Source organism: Mobula hypostoma, chromosome 22 (genome assembly GCF_963921235.1).
Source record: "Mobula hypostoma chromosome 22, sMobHyp1.1, whole genome shotgun sequence".
NCBI lineage: Eukaryota > Metazoa > Chordata > Chondrichthyes > Myliobatiformes > Myliobatidae > Mobula > Mobula hypostoma.
In genome coordinates, this window is record NC_086118.1 from 9810748 (window position 1) to 9828885 (window position 18138).

The following is an 18138-nucleotide window of genomic DNA, read 5'->3' on the forward strand; positions in this document are numbered from 1 at the left end:
AGGCCATGGTCCGAAATGTTGGAACAGGAATGGGAATTGGAATTAAAATGACTGAATAAAGAATGATGGTGCAGACTAAATACTGTATTGAGTTAAAATGTTACCAATTATAACCCTTTTCACCATATTTCTGGTAGAAATGGCTGATAATAGTTCTGCCATTGTCATTCACAACTCCCATGAACACATTTTCTTTCTCCTTTCTCATGCCATTATAACTTCTTGTTGTACACTTTCATTTTCTTTTGTCATTCAGTTTATCTTTCTTTCATCTTCAGGTATGCATACATACTAGTTCATTATCATATACACCAGGGTGTGAAAAAGTTCCTTGTTTACATGAAGCTCTCAGAATAAACAGTATACATGGTAATAATAGGCACATAGACGGCAATCATAAATCCTCCCTTTTGTTCTTTAACCTCCTTCCCCCTTTCCTTCTTCAATACTTAAGTAAAACATAAGGTCACAGACCTGTATCTCTTTCTTTTCTCCACACATACTACGTGAACTCTTCAAAATTATGAACATTTTCTACATATAGTTCAGATTTTGAACCTCCAAAATATTTTGTCATTGTTCTAATACTGAGTCTTTTCTTCCCTTAAAGGAACGGATCTTCTTGACACTCTCGAACTATATCTTCACAGTGATCTTCTTGAGTGAAATGGCAGTAAAGGTAACCACAATCACTAGGGTTTTTTTTTAATGTTAAACCAACCTTTGATAATTATCTAGATGTGACAGAGCCCCACACTTTGCAGTAGTAATGTAATCACTATGCAAGTTGGATATACACTATGCAATCTGTTCATTTTAGATGCATTTATTTTTTAACCAAGGAGTTGTATAAATAACAACTGCTGTTTTCAACCATTGAAGTATCACAATGATCAAACTATTGTGGTGAATTCCATAGGACCATAAGGTATAGGAGCAGAATTAGGCCATTCAGCCTATCGAGTCTGCTCCGCCATTTCATCATGGCTGATCCATTTCCCTTTCAATGCCTTCTCCCTATAACCTTTCAAGCCCTGACTAATCAAGAACATATCACCCTCCATCTTAAATGCACCTAGTGACCTGGCGTCCACAGCCACCTGTGGCAACAATTTCCACAGATTCACCACCCTCTGGCGAAAGAAATTCCTCCTCATCTCTGTTCTAAATGGCTGTCCCTCGAATTTGAGGCTGTGCCCTTTGGACCTAGAACACCCCACCAATGGAAACATTCTTTTCACATCCATTCTATCCAGGCCTTTCATCATTCAATGGGTTTCAATGAGATCCCCCCCTCATTCTTCTAAATTCCAGCAATTACAGGCCCAGAGCCTTCAATCACTGCTCATATGGTAACTCTTTCATTCCCTGTTTCATTTCTGTGAACCTCCTCTGAACCTTCTCCAATGTCAGCACATCCTTTCTTAAGTAAGGGCCCAAGACTGCTCACAATACTCCATGATGCCCCACCAGCATCTTATACAGCCATGGCACTACAGCCTTACTTTTATATTCTAGTCCTCCTGAAATGAATGCTAACATTACATTCGCCTTCCTCACCACTGATTGAAACTGTAAGTTAACCTTTAGGGAATCCTACATGAGTACTCCCAAGTCCCTTTGCACCTCAGAGTTTTGAATTTTCTTCCCATTTAGAAAATAGTCTACACTTTTATTCCTTCTTCCAAAGTGCATGACCATACACTTCCCGATATTGTATTGGATCTACCACCTCTTTGCCCATTCTCCTAATCTGTCTAAATCTGCAGTCTCAGTTTCCCCAACAATATCTGCCCCACCACTTATGTTCGTATCGTCTGCAGACCTAGCCACAAAGCCATTAATTTCACCATCCAAATAGTTGACAAGCAGTTCAGATACAGACTGCTGTGGAACACTACTACTCACTGGCAGCCAGTCTGAAAAGGATCACTTTACTCCCATGGTTTGCCTCCTGCCAATCAGCCAATGCTCTAGCCACGCTATTATTTTTCTAGTAATTCCCTAGATTCTTGATAAGCAGCCTCCTGTGTGGCACCTTGTCAAAGGTCTTCTGATAATCCAAGTACATAGCATCCACCGGTTTGTCTATCCTGCTTGTTATTTCTTCAAAGAATTCCAACAGATTTGTCGGGCATGATTTTTCCTTAAGGAAACAATGTTGACTTTGGTCTTTTTTTGTCATGTGCCTCCAAGCACCCCGAAACCTCATCCTTAACAATTGACTCCAACATCTTCCCAACCACTGAGGTCAGGCTAGCTGGTCTGTAATTTCCTTTCTTGTGCCTCCCTCCCTTCTTGAAGAGTGGTGTGACATTTTGCAATTTTCCAGTCCTCCAGAGCCATGCCAGAATCTATTGATTCATAAAAGATCATTAATAATGCATCCATAATCTCTTCAGCTGCCTCATTTAGAACCCTGGGGTGTAGTCCATCACATCCAGGTGACTTAACTATTTTCAGACATTTCAAATATTCAAGGACCATCTCCCTAGAAATAGCAACTGCACTCCCTTCTGCCCTCTGACACTCTCGAAATTCCGGCTTACTACTTGTGTCTACCACAGTGAAGACTAATGCAAAATACTTATTCAGTGCAACCGCCATTTCCTTGTCCCCACATCTATCTCTCCAACATCATTTTCCAGTGGTCCAATATTTTTTTGCGTCTCTCTCTTTTACTCTTCATATATCTGAAAAAATCGCTTGGTATCATTTTTGATACTATTGGCTAGCTTACCTTCATATTTTGTCTCCCCCCCCCCATGGTTTTTTAGTTGCCTTCTGTTGGCTTTTAAAAATTTCCAAATCCAATAACTTCCCACTAATTTTTCCTCTATGATATGCCTTCTCTTTCCCTTTTATGTTAGTTTTGACTTCCCTTGTCAGCCACAATTGCATCATCCTGACTTCAGAATACTTCCTCTTCTTTGAGATGTATCTTTTCTGCACTTTCCAAATTGCACCCAGAGTCTCCAACCATTGCTGGTCTGCCATCATCCCTGCTAGTTTTCTCTTTCAATCAAATTTAGCCAGCTCCTCTCTCATGCCCCTGTATTTCCCTTTACTCTGCTGTAATACTGATACACCTTAGTTCAGCTTCTCTCTCTCAAATTTCAGGGTGAATTCTATCATATTATAATCACTGTTTCCTAAGGGTTTCTTTACCTTAAACTCCCTGATCGTATCCAGTTCATTACACAACACCCAATCCAGAATTGCTGATCCCCCTAGTGGGCTCAACCACGAGCTGCCCCAAAGGCCATCTTGGAGGCATTTCACAATTTCTCTCTCTTGGGATCCAGCAACAACTTGGTTTTCCCAATGTATCTGCATATTGAACTCTCCCATGACTAATGTAATATTGGCTTCTTGACATGCTCTTTCTATCTCCCGTTGTAATTTGTAGACCACATCCTGGCAACTGTTTGGAGGCCCATGAATAACTCCTATCGGGGTCCTCTTGCCCTTGCAGTTTCTTAACTCTACCCACAAGGATTCTACATATTCCAATCTTATGTCACCTCTTGCTAAAGATTTGATTTCATTTTTTACCAGCAAATCCACTCCTCCTCCTCCTCCTCCTCCTCCTCTGCCTACCCACTTGTCCATTCGATAGATTATGTATCCTTTGATATTAAGCTCCCAACTACAATCATCTTTCAGCCATGGCTCTGTGATACTCATAATGTCATACCTGCCAATCTCTAACTGCACTACAAGATCATCTACCTTATTTCGGATACTGTGTGCATTCAGATATTAACACCTTCAGTCCTGTATTTGTCACAGTTTTCAATTTTGTCCACCTTTTATACCGCAACCCATCTCACTGACTTCAATTTTGCCCTATCATCTTGCCTGTCCTTCCTGACAGTCTATCTATACACTACCCCTGCTTATAAACCAACATTCCCATCCTCAGCCCTATTACTCTGGTTCCCAGCCCCCAGCCAAATTCATCTAATAAGAATAAGCTATTTCCCAAAGATCTTGAATGAACAATGAAGAGAATACCTAAAAATATACCTGCTATTTGCATATATTAAAAGGGAATGGGAATCGATTATTTTCCTCAATTTGCAAATTCTGCATAAACTGTAGACAGTCATTTATCCCAACCCATAGACTGTCTGGCAAACCAGACGCAGAAAGTTCTCATTAAATGGGTCTTCATTTTGAATAATTAGAAGCAAATTACACAACTGGGTTATTCACAAAGCCACCTCTGAAGAGAGTTAAGCCACACATACAAAAGCTGGAGGGACTCAGCAAACCAGGCACCATATACAGAGGGAAATAGACAGTCGACATTTCAGGCCAAGACTCTTCATTAGGACTGGAAAGGATGGGGAAATAAGCCAAAATATGAAGGTGGGTAGAGCGGAATTATAATTATAAGCTGGCAGGTGATAGCTGTGACCAGGTGAGCAGGGAGGTGGGTGGGTGAAGGGCCGATGAATTAAGAAGCTGGGCAGTGATAGGTGGAAGAGGTGAAGGGCTGAAGAAGAAGGAATCTGATAAGAGGGGACAGTGGACCATGGAAGAAAGGGAAAGAGGAGGTGATGAGAAGAGAAGGGGTGAGAGGAGAACCAGAATGGGAAATGGAGCAGGATTGAAAGGGGAGAGTGGTGAGAAATTACTGGAAACTCATTCCATCAGGTTGGAGGCTACCCAGACGGAATATGAGGTGCTACTTCTCCAACCTGAGTGTGGTTTGTTCATGGCAATAGAGGGGGCCATGGACTGACATGTCAGAGTGAGAATGGAAGTCAAATTGAAAGGTGTGGCCACCAGGAAATTCCACCTTTTGTGGCAAACAGAACAGAGGTGCTCAACAAAGCAGTTCCCCAATCTAGGTTGAGTCCAATGTAAAGGTGGCTGCACCAGGAGTACCAGCTACAGTAGTTGACCCTGACAGATTCGCAGGTGAAGTGTCTCCTCACCTGGAAGGACTGTTTGGAGTCTTAAATGTTGGTGAGGGAGGTGATGTAGAGGCAGGTGCAGCACTTGTCCCACTTTCAAAGATAGGTGCAAGTAGTGAAATAAGCGCAGAGGGACAAGTGGACAATGAAGTCACATGGAGAGTTATTCCTACAGAAAAATGGGGAGTAGCTTAGGAAGGGAAAGATGTGCTTAGTGGTAGGAATCCGTTGTAGATGGTGGAAGTTACGAAGAGTGATGTGTTGGATACGGAGGTTCTTGGGTAGGTTAAGCCACAATGCTTGGGATCACACTTAGACTAGAATGGGACAAAACCCAAATTTTTGTAACAATCCAACAGCATCATGAAACTTCATTGATTCTAACTTTTTGTTGTCAGATTCATTTTTGAAGCTGAATTCATATCCTCAAACTGCTGAGGTGGGATTAGAATTTTTGATCTTTGATTTTTATCTGCCCTTGCTCCCACTAAAGTAAACCCCTACAACAGCAAAGGCAGAGGTGGGATGCAGGTGCTGAAACATCAGGGTCAAGCAGCCCAACCATGTCCCATCTATTTAAATTTTTACCAGCACAGACAATTAATGTAAATGTTGCAACCCAATCACAACATGTGGCACACAACATAATCTCCCAAATCAGTAGGAGAAGTGAGGGTTGTGGGATTCCCAGGGAGAGCTCTAAGAAAGGAGATGCCCCATTTAGTGCTTGACCAGTGGGGCCAACCGTTCTGACATACTCACACAAAGGCCTTCAACACCCCTTAGCACCATCCTTAGTCCAGAGCATACTAATTGCTGCAGCCCTCTAAAGTTAGATAGGAAAGATGTAAAGGAGACCTGAGGGGCAACTTTTTCACAGAGGAAGGTCGGTATATGTAATGGGCTGCCAGAGGAAGTAGTAGAAGTGGGTTCTATTACAATCTTCAAAAAGACATTTGGACAGGTACATGGATAAGAAATGTTTAGAGCTTTATGAGTTAAATATAGGAAAAGGGGACTGTCTCAGCTGAACACCAAGGGTCAGCGTGGACAAGTTGGACCAAAGGTAACTCTACAACTCTATGCTTTTGGTCTTCCTACCAGGTAGGTGACAATGCCAAGAATTATTCAGTTGTGCACATGCATTCTACATCCTTGGATCCCTTGTTTAGGGAGATTACCACTGGTTACTTTTCTCCAGTAGTAAACATTTCTTTCTTCATCTCCTTTGCAGCTGGTGGCTATGGGCCTTTGTTTTGGTCCACAGACTTATCTCAAGAGTTCTTGGAACGTTCTGGATGGGCTGCTGGTGATGATATCAGTCATTGATATTCTGGTCTCCATGGTCTCAGACAGCGGAACAAAGATCCTTGGAATGTTGCGGGTCCTTCGACTGTTGCGGACCCTCCGGCCTCTCCGGTAATTGAATGCGTTGTGCCCCGAGGTGGTCTGAGTTTAGTTGCAATTTTAACTCATGATCTGAAGGGGTCCCGAATGGAAACTGCTGGCCTGCAAGTCCCCCATGTCACCAGCACTCAGGACATGTATACCAGCAGCTTTCATCAGGCATTTAGTTAGGTTCTTTGAAGATATAGGTGCTTACCCCAGTTTGGTGGGATATGGATCTCACTTCTGTGTCATCTGGTTTAGCTGAATGAGCCCACTCCAAAGACTTGAGCAAAAATCAGAACTAATACTCCAAAGCAATACCTATGTAATACTGCACCCATGAATGTGTCACCTTTTGGACGAATGCCCATTTTCTCTTTCAGGCAGCCAGCAAAGAACCTCCAACAACATTGCAGAGAAAAGCAAGGAACTTGTTAATATTTAGTAGTACGTAGAACTTTGGTTAAAGTACTATGTACATTTCTGGTCACTCCATTACAGGAAGGCTGCATAAGAGTTTTACCAGGGTCCTGCCTAGATCAGAGGGCATGATCCATAAGGAGAGGTTGTTTAGTTTGGACCACCGGAGTCTGTCGGGAAACCTGACAGACATTTACAAGATTATGTGAGGCATAAATAGGGTAGACAGTCATATTCTTTTTCCCAGGGTAGAAATGTTAAATACTAGATAGCATCTATTTAAGGTGAGAGGGAGAATGTTCAAAGCAGGAGTTCCGAACCTGGGGCTCACAGACCCCTCAGTTAACTACTGGGGTCCATGACATAAAAAGGTAGAGAGCCCCTGGTTTAAAGGGTATGTGCTGGGCAAGTTTTTCCCACAGAGATCTGTAGGTGCCTGGATCGAGCTGCTAGGAGGAGTGGTGCAAGCAGAATTGATAGTGCCATTTAGAGTCTGTTAGAAAGACACATAAATATACAGGGATTGAAGAGATATGAATCATGTACAGGCAAAAGGGTATGGCCAACACACCAAATGACTACTTTGCACAGAGTGCTGCGAATTCCTTTCTCTCAACTTCCTCTAGATTCCTTTCTTCCCAAATAGTCTCTCTAAGTTCACCTCATCCTTGAGGCCCCTTTTCTGCCTTTCAGAGCAATTCTTACCCAATGCCTATCCACTTCCCTTTTTACTCTCTAAGCTAAATGGTGTTGTTAATGGCTTGGCTCCAGTCACTGTATTCCTGCCCTTAAATCCACCATTATTACCTCTCAAAAGACCATCCTTTAAAATAACGTGTTTGTGTGGTCACTAAAGCATTCTACATATAGCTTACAGGTGGAAGAGACTGCAGATTGGAAGGTGCTGTTGAAGGAGACACAGAAATACTGCAGATGCTGGTAATCTTGAGCAATGCACACAAAATGCTGGAGGAACTCAGCAGGTCAGGTATTATCCTCCATAGACTCTGCCTGACCTGCTGAGTTCCTTCAGAATTTTGTGTGTGTTACTGTTGAAAGAAAGTTGGTAGGTGCCGTAGTTCATCGTGTATGATGATGCCATAGTGCACTGTGGAAGGAGTAAATGTTTAGGGTGAAGGATAGGGGTTACAGATGAATGTGTCACCTTGCCTTGGGTTCACTGAAAGACTTTGTTCATCAGAGGGGATTACCACAAATTATCCAAAATTATAACATCAGTATTTATTCTGGTCTGTGGTAGCTCCTAAGTTGTAGGGATGAAAAATTTAGCATCCTTGTCTTTGAGTACCATTGTAGCCTTTCACTTTCCTATCCTAGTAATTTACTCCAGTCCTTCACTCTCCCACAACAAATGTCTTCCAAACCTAAACTGTGAATGTGGATTAACATTGGTAATTATGTCTCCTGTGGATTAACGTTGATCATTGTGTCTCTATCAGCTGAGGCAATAACTTCGGAATCTCAGTATCTCCATCTCCCTTCCCTCTTTTAAAATACTCCTAAAACCTAACCCTTTGGTGAAGCTTTTAGTCACTTGTGTAAGATTTTTCTTTTGACAAGCTCCTATGATTCATTATATCAAAACATTAAATAAAGTTACCAAATTAAATAGGGGAAATACTAAAGAGCACATGTTTAAAAATTCAGCAGTGATCAAAGTAGAAATGTCATCCAATCTGAATGTGATATGGTCCAGATTTCTGAGAATGAAAACTGCCCTTAAATATGGGAGTGTTTCTAAAGTAGTGGTGAATTGTAACTATTGGACACGTATTTAACAAAGAAAAAAGTAACAAACTAATATAGGTCTGATAACCTAATAGGAACCTTGCAAGGGAAATTAAATCAGAAATGTTAGAAACCTCAGCAGGTCAGGCAGCATCAATGGATCCAGAACTGACTTGAAGTGTTTCTCTCTCCACTGCTCTCTGACTTGCTGAGTATTACCAGTGATAGCTGTTCAAATTTTTGTAATGTTTTATTTTATGAACAGTAACCATGGATGAAAAAGACATTCGGTTAAAAAAATTTGCTCAAGAAAAATTATATTGACTAACTTCATCACTTTCTTTAAATTGGAGTGCATTATTGATGACGGTAATGCATTTTGATATGTATCTGAACTTTCCAAAGGTATCTGAGAAAGCAATAGCATGATAAACTTGCCAAAAGAATGAAGGTGGTCACATAGATAATAAACTAGAAAAGGATCTTAAAGTAGTATTTGTCTTTAGACTGGCGTAAAATGTATACCATTTATTCATTGATATCAGAAACACCCACTTCAGATGGTCAGTCATCCCTTCTTCAAGTTCTCTTGCTCCACACAGGGTGATCAGCCGAGCACCAGGCCTTAAGCTTGTTGTTGAAACACTGATGTCCTCCCTGAAGCCTATCGGAAACATTGTGGTCATCTGCTGCGCGTTCTTCATCATCTTTGGTATACTGGGTGTGCAGGTATGTTTCTACAAGGCTGCTCAGCATGCTGAGTTGGGAACTCATTGTTGCAGTCCGTACTGAGTTGACAGCTCAGCCAGCTAGGGAAGGGGCTGTTAGGTGGAGCCCACCTTGTACAATAGTGAGGGCTCACTGGAGGTGCTCTCTCTCAGGGTGGAGGACAGAGATTCAGAACATTCTGAACTGAGGTTTACATTCTTACTGTTAGAAGGGTGGCTCACCTTGTGGCTGCCCAGGGACATGGCTCTTCTGTGTCTTAGAAAGAAGCTCAGCTCCAAGTTTGGGTCCTTCTCTGTCTTCAAAATGATGCATTTATGTATCCTTGGTCTGGACTCTCTGTGTATTGGATTTGGATCTTTTGTGTCCAGTGCTGCACCTCCTGTATCCTGGGGTAAGGCTCAGTACCAGAACAGGGCTCTTTATGTTTGTGGGAACACCATGACAAGACACAGGACCACACACCAGTGGTGCTAAGTTGTCATTGACTTTTCCCAATCCCTTAGCTAGCATTATCTCGTTCTATTACCACCTTTTCTGCTTCCCTTTACATTTGCCTTGCTCTCTGTTCATTAATTAAGCTTTTAATCTCATTCTTTCTTATTTTATATTTGCTAATTATCGTTATTTTGATATGAAAAAATTGCCGGAAGAAAGTTCAGCAGGTCAGGCAGCATCTGTGGAGAAGGAAACAGAGTTGAAACATTGTTTCTCTCTCTCTCTGCAGATGCTGGTTGGCCTACTGAATCTAGCATTTTTAATTCAACTATCCAGCATCGGTAGTTTTTATTTCTTGACAATGAACTGATTAAACATCCTCATACACAATTGAGCCTTGTTTGCCCATTATTTCTCGGATGTTTATTTGTTTTTTACTGTCAGGATAAATGAAAAGTATTTATTTAAAATTTCAGTTATTCTGATATTTTCCCATTATAAGTTCTCCTGCATCTGCCATTAAGGAGCAATCCTTAAATTTTGATCCATTATCTTTGCAAAGTTATGGATTTTTTTAAATATTTGGTCTGCTGGAGACACTACTAAATGCCTAGAAGCCCAAGGCTTACCCACATTTAATTTTAGCTTTTCCCCCCCATTCATACTCTTTGGAAAATGCCTACCTACACTTGATGATCACTCCTCTTTCCCTGTTACTGAGTCAGACTTAGGAAAGGTTTTTGCAAAAAACCTAAGCCTGACCAGCTGATACTATCCAATCAATTCATCAATGAAGTATTTGTGTTCTTCCGTGCATTTTTAATATGGTCACAATGTGAGCAAATGGGATTAGGGCAGATAGGCCAAAAAAGGTTGGTTTAGAAGTGGAGAGCAAAAAAGCATGTTTTTATGCTATATACCACAGTGATTTTTTTACATTTATGACATTATGATCTAGAATGCAGTGCATGACAAATTGATTGGCATAGAGTTAACAGCAATTTTCAAAAATAAATTGCTTAATACCTAAAGAAGAGAAAAATTGCAGTACAGTGTAGCAAAGGTAGGAAAGTGGGTTTAACTACATAGTGATTCAGAGAATAAAATGTGCTGAAAGGTTTCTTTCTGTGCTGTTCCATTCTATAATTGTACCTCATTTGTGGCAATTTTCATAAAGAAAACTTTTCCAAAGTATGGATGTGTATTTTTATTTCAGCTCTTCAAAGGGAAGTTTTACTTCTGCCTTGGGGAAGACATAAGAAACGTCACCAACAAATCTGACTGCATTCAAGCCAACTACATGTGGATCCGTCACAAGTACAACTTTGATAATTTGGGGCAGGTATGACAGGATTTGGAAAGCATGCTGATGTAGGCACACCATTCTGAACGCACCATGAAACATTGGAGCTAAAGGCATTACCTTTACATCAGAATTGATCAATATTCATTAGTCATTTCTACACCCAAAAGTTAACCCATTTTCAAAGATTCAAAGTATATTTATCATCAAAGTATTTATGCAACATACAACCCTGAAATTCATGTTGTCCACAGACAGCCATGAAACAAAGAACCATGGAACCAACCTATTCAAAGAAAAACATCAAACCCACTCTCCCCCACGCGCAAAAAAATTGTGCAAATGGCAACATTTTTTAAAAATGAGCAGAAACACAGAATATAAAACACAAAATCAAAAGGCATATTTCAGTTCAGCTCAGTGTTCATTATCTGCAGGCTGCCCTGATTCAAAACTTGCCTAAAAGTGCAACAAAAAAGGACCAGCCAGAACTAGAACACATCATAAACCTGACTTAGAATCCAAATTTAACATTTAGCATGCTGTTTGGTTTGGTCGCCTTCAATATAAACTGATAATAAAACATCAACAATTAACTTTGAATATCTTTGACATTGACAATTAATTGCCATTCCAAATAAGGTGTTGACTTTGCCACCTTCCTCTGAGTCAGAAGGCTGTAGTGGCCAGTTTAAAACTTAGCTAACACTAATTTCTGCTAGAGGGTGCCCCGAGCCACACAGTTATGTGAAAAGTAGGTTCCAGATGGGTGGTTCACCTTGAACCAGAATCCCTTTCTCAATTAATGAATAAGTTGTCCAAATATTTTAAGCTTATTGATCTGAATCTCAGAAAGTTATTTTCAGTTTTTAGTTTCAGACCATAAAATAAAATAGCTCAAAGCATAACCAACTCTATTTTAGCATGGTTTTCCAGTTGTTAGATCGGCAAAGAGAGTGTCCATTTTGGATACTGTATTCAGCTTTTGCTTTGTAAAGCAGCATCCCACAAGTATATCATGAGATAATTTTCCTTAAGGTGATTTTTGCCAAGACACCAAAAGAAATCATGTTCTTTAATAGCAGCTTTGCAGCTGTAGACCAGATTTCTATTTAACCACTTATTGAGGGACAACTTCTACAGCAACTTGCAGTGCCTCATGACTCATTTTGTGAGAGCAAGTGATAATGCATCCAAACCATGGCTCATCCTGCATGCAAAAGAGAAAATTCTACCAGCAGAGTCACACACTGACATCTAAGAAATATGTGAAATGTTCTTGGTTGTGGTTTGGAGTTATTGGGCCACTTCTTGGTGGCCTGATTCCACCCAATAATTACCCACATACTGTCCTAAAGCTGGGAGCCTATCCCACTCACCATTTATATTCCAGGCCCCAGCAGCAGCTGACTTTGTCTGTGCAGTGAGACATACCCAACTTAGAAATATCTTAATGGCTGGAAGTGCTACAGGCTGGGCTTCTATCAAAGCTACGATTGATTTTTAATAGTTTTTAGATACTTGAGATTCATGGACATATAAAAAATAATTGGAGCAATTAGAACTAATATAATTTTTAAAATGGAAATATAATCATAAGCAACCAAAATACATAAATAATGAAAAACATTAAAGTAAATCTACTTCAAAAAATTATCCCTTTGCTTCCTAAACCTTCTCCTTATAAATTCATTAAACACAAGAAGATAGCAGGAGTAGGCCACCAGGCCTTTCCCCTTCATTGTAATGATGGTAGATCTCTGCTGGCCCTAACTCCTAAATTCGTAACAACCTACCAATGCTCACCACTAAAACTGAGGCGAGAAGACTGCAACTAGCAGGGCACTGTCTACACCACCCCGAGCTACCTGCCAGCCTCATCATCATATGGGAGTCCAAGCACGAGAGGATGAACCCTGGGCGCCCTCCCAAGACTATGGTCAACACACTCCTAGAAGACAACGGCACGGCTAATGTAGATGAACTGAACACACTGATGAGGGAGAGGGAGAAGTGGAGAGTCCGTCATCATTGTGTCTGACGCCGGTCCCCTAGGCCTGAGTTGACGTAGTAGTAGTAGGCCCTAACTCCTCTTCTGTGACAATTCCCCATTAACCTCAATTGCTTGATCCATCAGATATTCTCCAATCTCCCCATAAATTGAATTACCTGGCCTCCACCACCTTCGTGGCACAGGATTACAGAGGTTCACTAAGCGGGTTCTGGAATACAATGGGGTCGTGAATTTCAGCAAGCCTGGGCCCTTCAAAATCTATCAATGGTTCCCAAAATTCTGCCTTTGTCTTCATTTTTCATAAGCTGGGAGAAATTTGAGAAACACTCCTGCCTTGCCCCTCCCCACTTTAAGATACTCTACCCAGATCCAACTTAATCTTAAATTTTGGATACCAACTCTGTAGTCAGTCCCACATTGTGAATCATTTATCATTGGTTTGTTAATTTTAATATTTGGCATGCATTAAATCTTGGAAATGAAAATGTTATCCTCCTGTGGGTACTCTGTTCAGGTGGCAAGAGAATTGAGTGTTTTCTAGATGGGATTGGAGCTGGAATAAGCATTGATTGCATCACTTTGCAAAACAATGGTTTATTCTATTGCCAAAGCTAAGTTTAGTAATCACCCCTACATAGTTAATGATTCATCACAAGTTACTGGATCTAATATCTCTTCTTCTCCCATTGATAGGCCCTGATGTCCTTGTTCGTTCTTGCATCGAAAGATGGGTGGGTTGACATTATGTATGATGGTTTGGATGCTGTGGGAGTGGATCAACAGGTATGTTCAAGATAATTATCACAATTACTGTTGGGGATATTGCAAACCCTGAATGGAAAGGAAGTCTGCATTGTGATGTTATTGTGTCTATTCTTCATAATTGCCATAATGTCCCACATACAATCTAATTATTTGAAACAAGGGAAAATTTACAGATGCTGGAAATTCAAGCAACACACACAAAATGCTGGAGGAACTCAACAGGCCAGGCAGCATCTATGGAAAAGAATACAGTCGACGTTTCAGGCCATGACCCTACAGCAGGGCTGGAGAAAAAAAGCTGATGGCATGAACATCGATCTCTCGAACTTCCGATTATGCCCCCCCTTACCATTTCCCATCCCCTTTTCCCTCTCTCACTTTATCTCCTTACCCACCTATCGTCTGCCCTCCCCTCTTTTCTTTCTTCCTTGGCCTTCTATCAGACTCCCCCTTCTCCAGCCCTGCATCTCTTTCACCAATCAACTTCCCAGCTCTTTACTTCATCCCTCCTCCATCAGGTTTCACCTGTCACCTTGTGTTTATCTTTCCCCTCCCCCCAGCTTTTTCATCTCCTTGGCTTTTTTTCTCCTGTCCTGCCAAGTGGTCTTGGCTCAAAACATCGACTCTAATCTTTTCCATAGATGTTGACTGGCCTCCTGAGTTCCTCCAGCATTTTGTGTATGTTGCCTGTATTATTTGAGCACTCTTGTAGCATTTTTCAGCCTATATAAATTTAATATTGGTAGCCTTGACCACCAAAATGCTGAAAAGAGAAAGGAAAATTTACACTTACCACAATTAGCCAATTAAATTATTCTATTCAAGTACATTCACCATTCTCATGTAAGAGACATTTAAAATATAGCAACACACACACACACACACTTATTCCCCTCTCTTATTCTGGCTTCTGACTCCTTCCTTTCCAGTTGTGATGAAGACCTCGGCTTGAAACACTAACTGTTAAAGTTTAAAGTAAATTTATTATCAAAGTACGGAAATGTCACCATATACAACCCTGAGATTCATTTCCTTGCAGGCATATTTAGTAAATCCAAGAAAGATAATAGAATCAATGAAAGACCACACCTTACGTGACAGACAAACAGCCAATGTACAAAAGACAATAAACTGCAAATGCAAAAGAAAATAATAATAATAAGTAAATAAACAATAAATATCAAGAATATGAAGTGAAGGGTCCTTGAAAGTGAGTCCATAGTTTGCGGGAACAGTTCAGTGATGGGGCGAGTGAAGTTGAGTGAAGTTATCCCCTCTGGTTCAAGAGCCTGATGGTTCAGGGTTAATAACCATCCCTGAATCTGGTGATGCTGGTCCTGCAGTTCCTGCACTGTCTTCCTGATGGTAGCAGTGAGAAGACTGCATGGCCTGGTTGATGGGGGTCTTTGATGATGGATGCTACTTTTCTGAGACAGTGCTCCTTGGTGAGGAGAGCTTTAACCCTGATGGACTGGGTCATATCCACTACTTTTTGTAGGATTTTCCATTCAAAGGTACTGGTGTTACCATACCAGGCGTGATACAACCAGTCAATATATTCTCCACCGCACACCTGTAGAAGTCTGTCAAAGTTTTAGATGATATGCCAAATGTTCATAAACTTTTAAGGCAGTCGAGGGCCTGCTTTCTTTTTAATTGCACTTAACATGCTGGGCTCAGGACAGATTCTCCGAAATGTTAACACCAAGGAATTTAAAGTTGCTGATCCTCCCCACGTCTGATCGATCCTCTGATGAAGACCGGGTCGTGAACCCCCAGTTTCCTTCTCCTGAATTCCTGAAGACCTCCGTGGTCTTGCTGACATTGAGAGGTTGTTGTTGTGGCATAATTCAACCAGATTTTCAATTTCCCTCCTATATGCCGATTTATCACCACCTTAGATTCGGCCCACAACAGTGGTTTCATCAGCAAACTTAAATATGGCATTGGAACTGTGCTTAGCCTCACAGTCATAGCTGCAGGCTCTTGTGTGTTTATAACATATAGCATGCTGCCATGATCAGCAAACAATGAGCTTATACCTAATTTATTTTAGACATTGGTTGAGAGAAAGGTGCTAGCAGGGTCACCGCGGGTGCTGTACTATTCTGTTTCGGAATTTGCTGAGGTCTTCAACAATGGTTGAGCAATCACTATTCCATGTAATACATCCATAATTTTCATGCTATTAAACTTCCCAATAAAGGCTTCACCATCTGTTTCCAATATTTCCAATGGGAGTGATCCAGTCAATGACTAATCGACATCATGATTGGATAATTAGTGATATTAGAGAGTTAGAGTCATGTATCAAAACAGAATCAAAATCAGGTTCAATATCATCTGCATATATGATGAATTTTTTTTAATTTGCGGCTGCAGTACAATGAAATACATGATAACCTTAGAAAAAAGTTTTACAGTAAGTATGTGTATGTATATTAAATAGTTAAGTAGTGCAGAAACAGAAATTAAATAAAAAGTAGTGAGGTAGTGTTTATGGGTTCAATGTCCATTTAGAAATCAGATGGCAGAAGGGAAGAAGCTGTTCCTGAATAGCTGAGTGTGTGCCTTCAGGCTTCTGTTCCTCCTTCCTGACGGTTACAGTGAGAAGAAGGCATGTCCTGGGTGGTGGGTGTCCTTAATGATGGACGACGCTTTTCTGAGGCATCACTCCTTGAAGATGTCTTAGATACTACATTTACACTAACCCATGTCAGTTTATTTGATTTGAAAAGTAAAGGAAGATAAAATGCTTAGATATAATCTAGGCATACAATCAAAACTGCTGTCCATGTTTGAAAGTATGCCCAACATTTACACATTGAGCAATGTATCTACTTGCTTATAATTTATATCGGCACCTAGTAATTTCAGATGGTTACATGGGGAAGTCAATATTGATATCCTTTTCATTGTCAGGAACTGGAACCAGGTTGGCAGAATTGTGCATTTTCCTTGAGTTTCTAATTGATTTGCAGATCTGCAGAGATAGTCTGTGGACTATCAGTGTAATTTGGCAGGTAGGCTCAGCTGAAATATATGAGGTATCCTGTCCAGCAATGGTAGCCAATGCTTATGTTCAAACTCATCGTCCTTCAAAATGTAGAACTCTTCAGGTCTGCACTGATGTCTCCCACACGTGAGAACAAAACGGTCCTTGTGTCACTTGTGCCATTTACAGTGTAGTGTTCTGTGTATTACACCATTACATACCTTACTGCTATCCACATGTTAACATGTGTAAGCTGAGACTGTAGAACTTTGCTATGTTGGACAAGCAATAGCAATTTCCCTAACTGCTGCCATAACTATTTTTTACCAAATTTAGAGAACAATGATAGGAACAAGTGGAAGAAAAATGTTAGTGATAGCCACTAGTTCTTGTAAGCAGCTACTTTAGTGGAGAAATTAACTACAATAAGTAACAGAAAGTATAAGATGGGAAAAAAATGAAGGATAGGCTTTGCTATCAATCATGACCTGATATCAGACCGGTTCTGTTTTTCCTTCTTCCACCAAATCCTGCTGCCAGGGTCAATTCTTCACAGATGCTGCAAGGAGGCATGCATCCAAACATTCATTTTTCCTCATTTCCTGTAACATGTACCTGGCCCTCAAAGAATGAAATACATTTTATTGTTTGAAAATGTATTGTTGATTTTAAAGCTGGGTTTGATGAATGTTCAGTGCCTGAGATACATTCAGGTCTATACTGTGGAGTGTGGAATGTGGTTGGTAGGTGGTGGGTGGTGGGTTACTCAGAGGAGGAAGACCTGGGAGCCTGTGCTTTCACTGGTGGAGGAGTGACAGACCGTAACTGATGGTGTTGAAGTCTATGGAGATACTGGAAGCTTAGGGTTCTTCAGATGGGCTCTAGGCACTAGATGCCCATGTCTTAAGCTAGACAAGGGGGTAGGAGAGCTGACAGATTGAGGATGAGGTGAATGGCATTGGATTATTTGGAGGTGGAGGATTGTAACCGCTGCTTCAAGAACAGTAGATTGGAGATTGGGGCCTTAGGCGATTGTGGGTTGATATCACAAGTGAGATTGGGTTGGTACATTGTTGGCTGGTTAGCGTATCTTGAAGGATAAAGGGTAAGAAGATGTCTCATCTATTGGAAGTTCATGTCCAACATCATGTTGACACAGCCATGTTGTCCCACTGTGTCCAGCAACTGGTGATTCCCTGGGGACAACGTGATTCAGATTTCCTGCCATGATACATTAGAAGCATTGTGAGGAGAGTGACTTCATTCTTTCTACTTCTAATTTAGAATGATGCAATAATAACTCCCACCAATGGAATTTCCTGATTTGACATAAAACAAACCATGCCATTGGTTTTTATCATCTGCATGGTGGAAGCACCACGGGGAAGGTGCAGCTGAATGGGATCAAGACGGC

General features: G+C 40.9%; 1 protein-coding gene across 3 annotated transcripts in view; it reads left to right on the forward strand.

Annotated features, from left to right (window-relative positions):
* cacna1g (calcium channel, voltage-dependent, T type, alpha 1G subunit) overlaps positions 1–18138 on the forward strand; it is a 363171-nt gene that overhangs the window by 226769 nt on the left and 118264 nt on the right. For all 3 annotated transcript variants that reach the window (XM_063074200.1, XM_063074202.1, XM_063074201.1), the window contains exons 19-23: positions 611–679; positions 6160–6344; positions 9086–9212; positions 10864–10989; positions 13658–13747. In XM_063074200.1, the coding sequence (XP_062930270.1) occupies positions 611–679; positions 6160–6344; positions 9086–9212; positions 10864–10989; positions 13658–13747 (597 nt within the window). The remainder of the gene's footprint in view (positions 1–610; positions 680–6159; positions 6345–9085; positions 9213–10863; positions 10990–13657; positions 13748–18138) is intronic.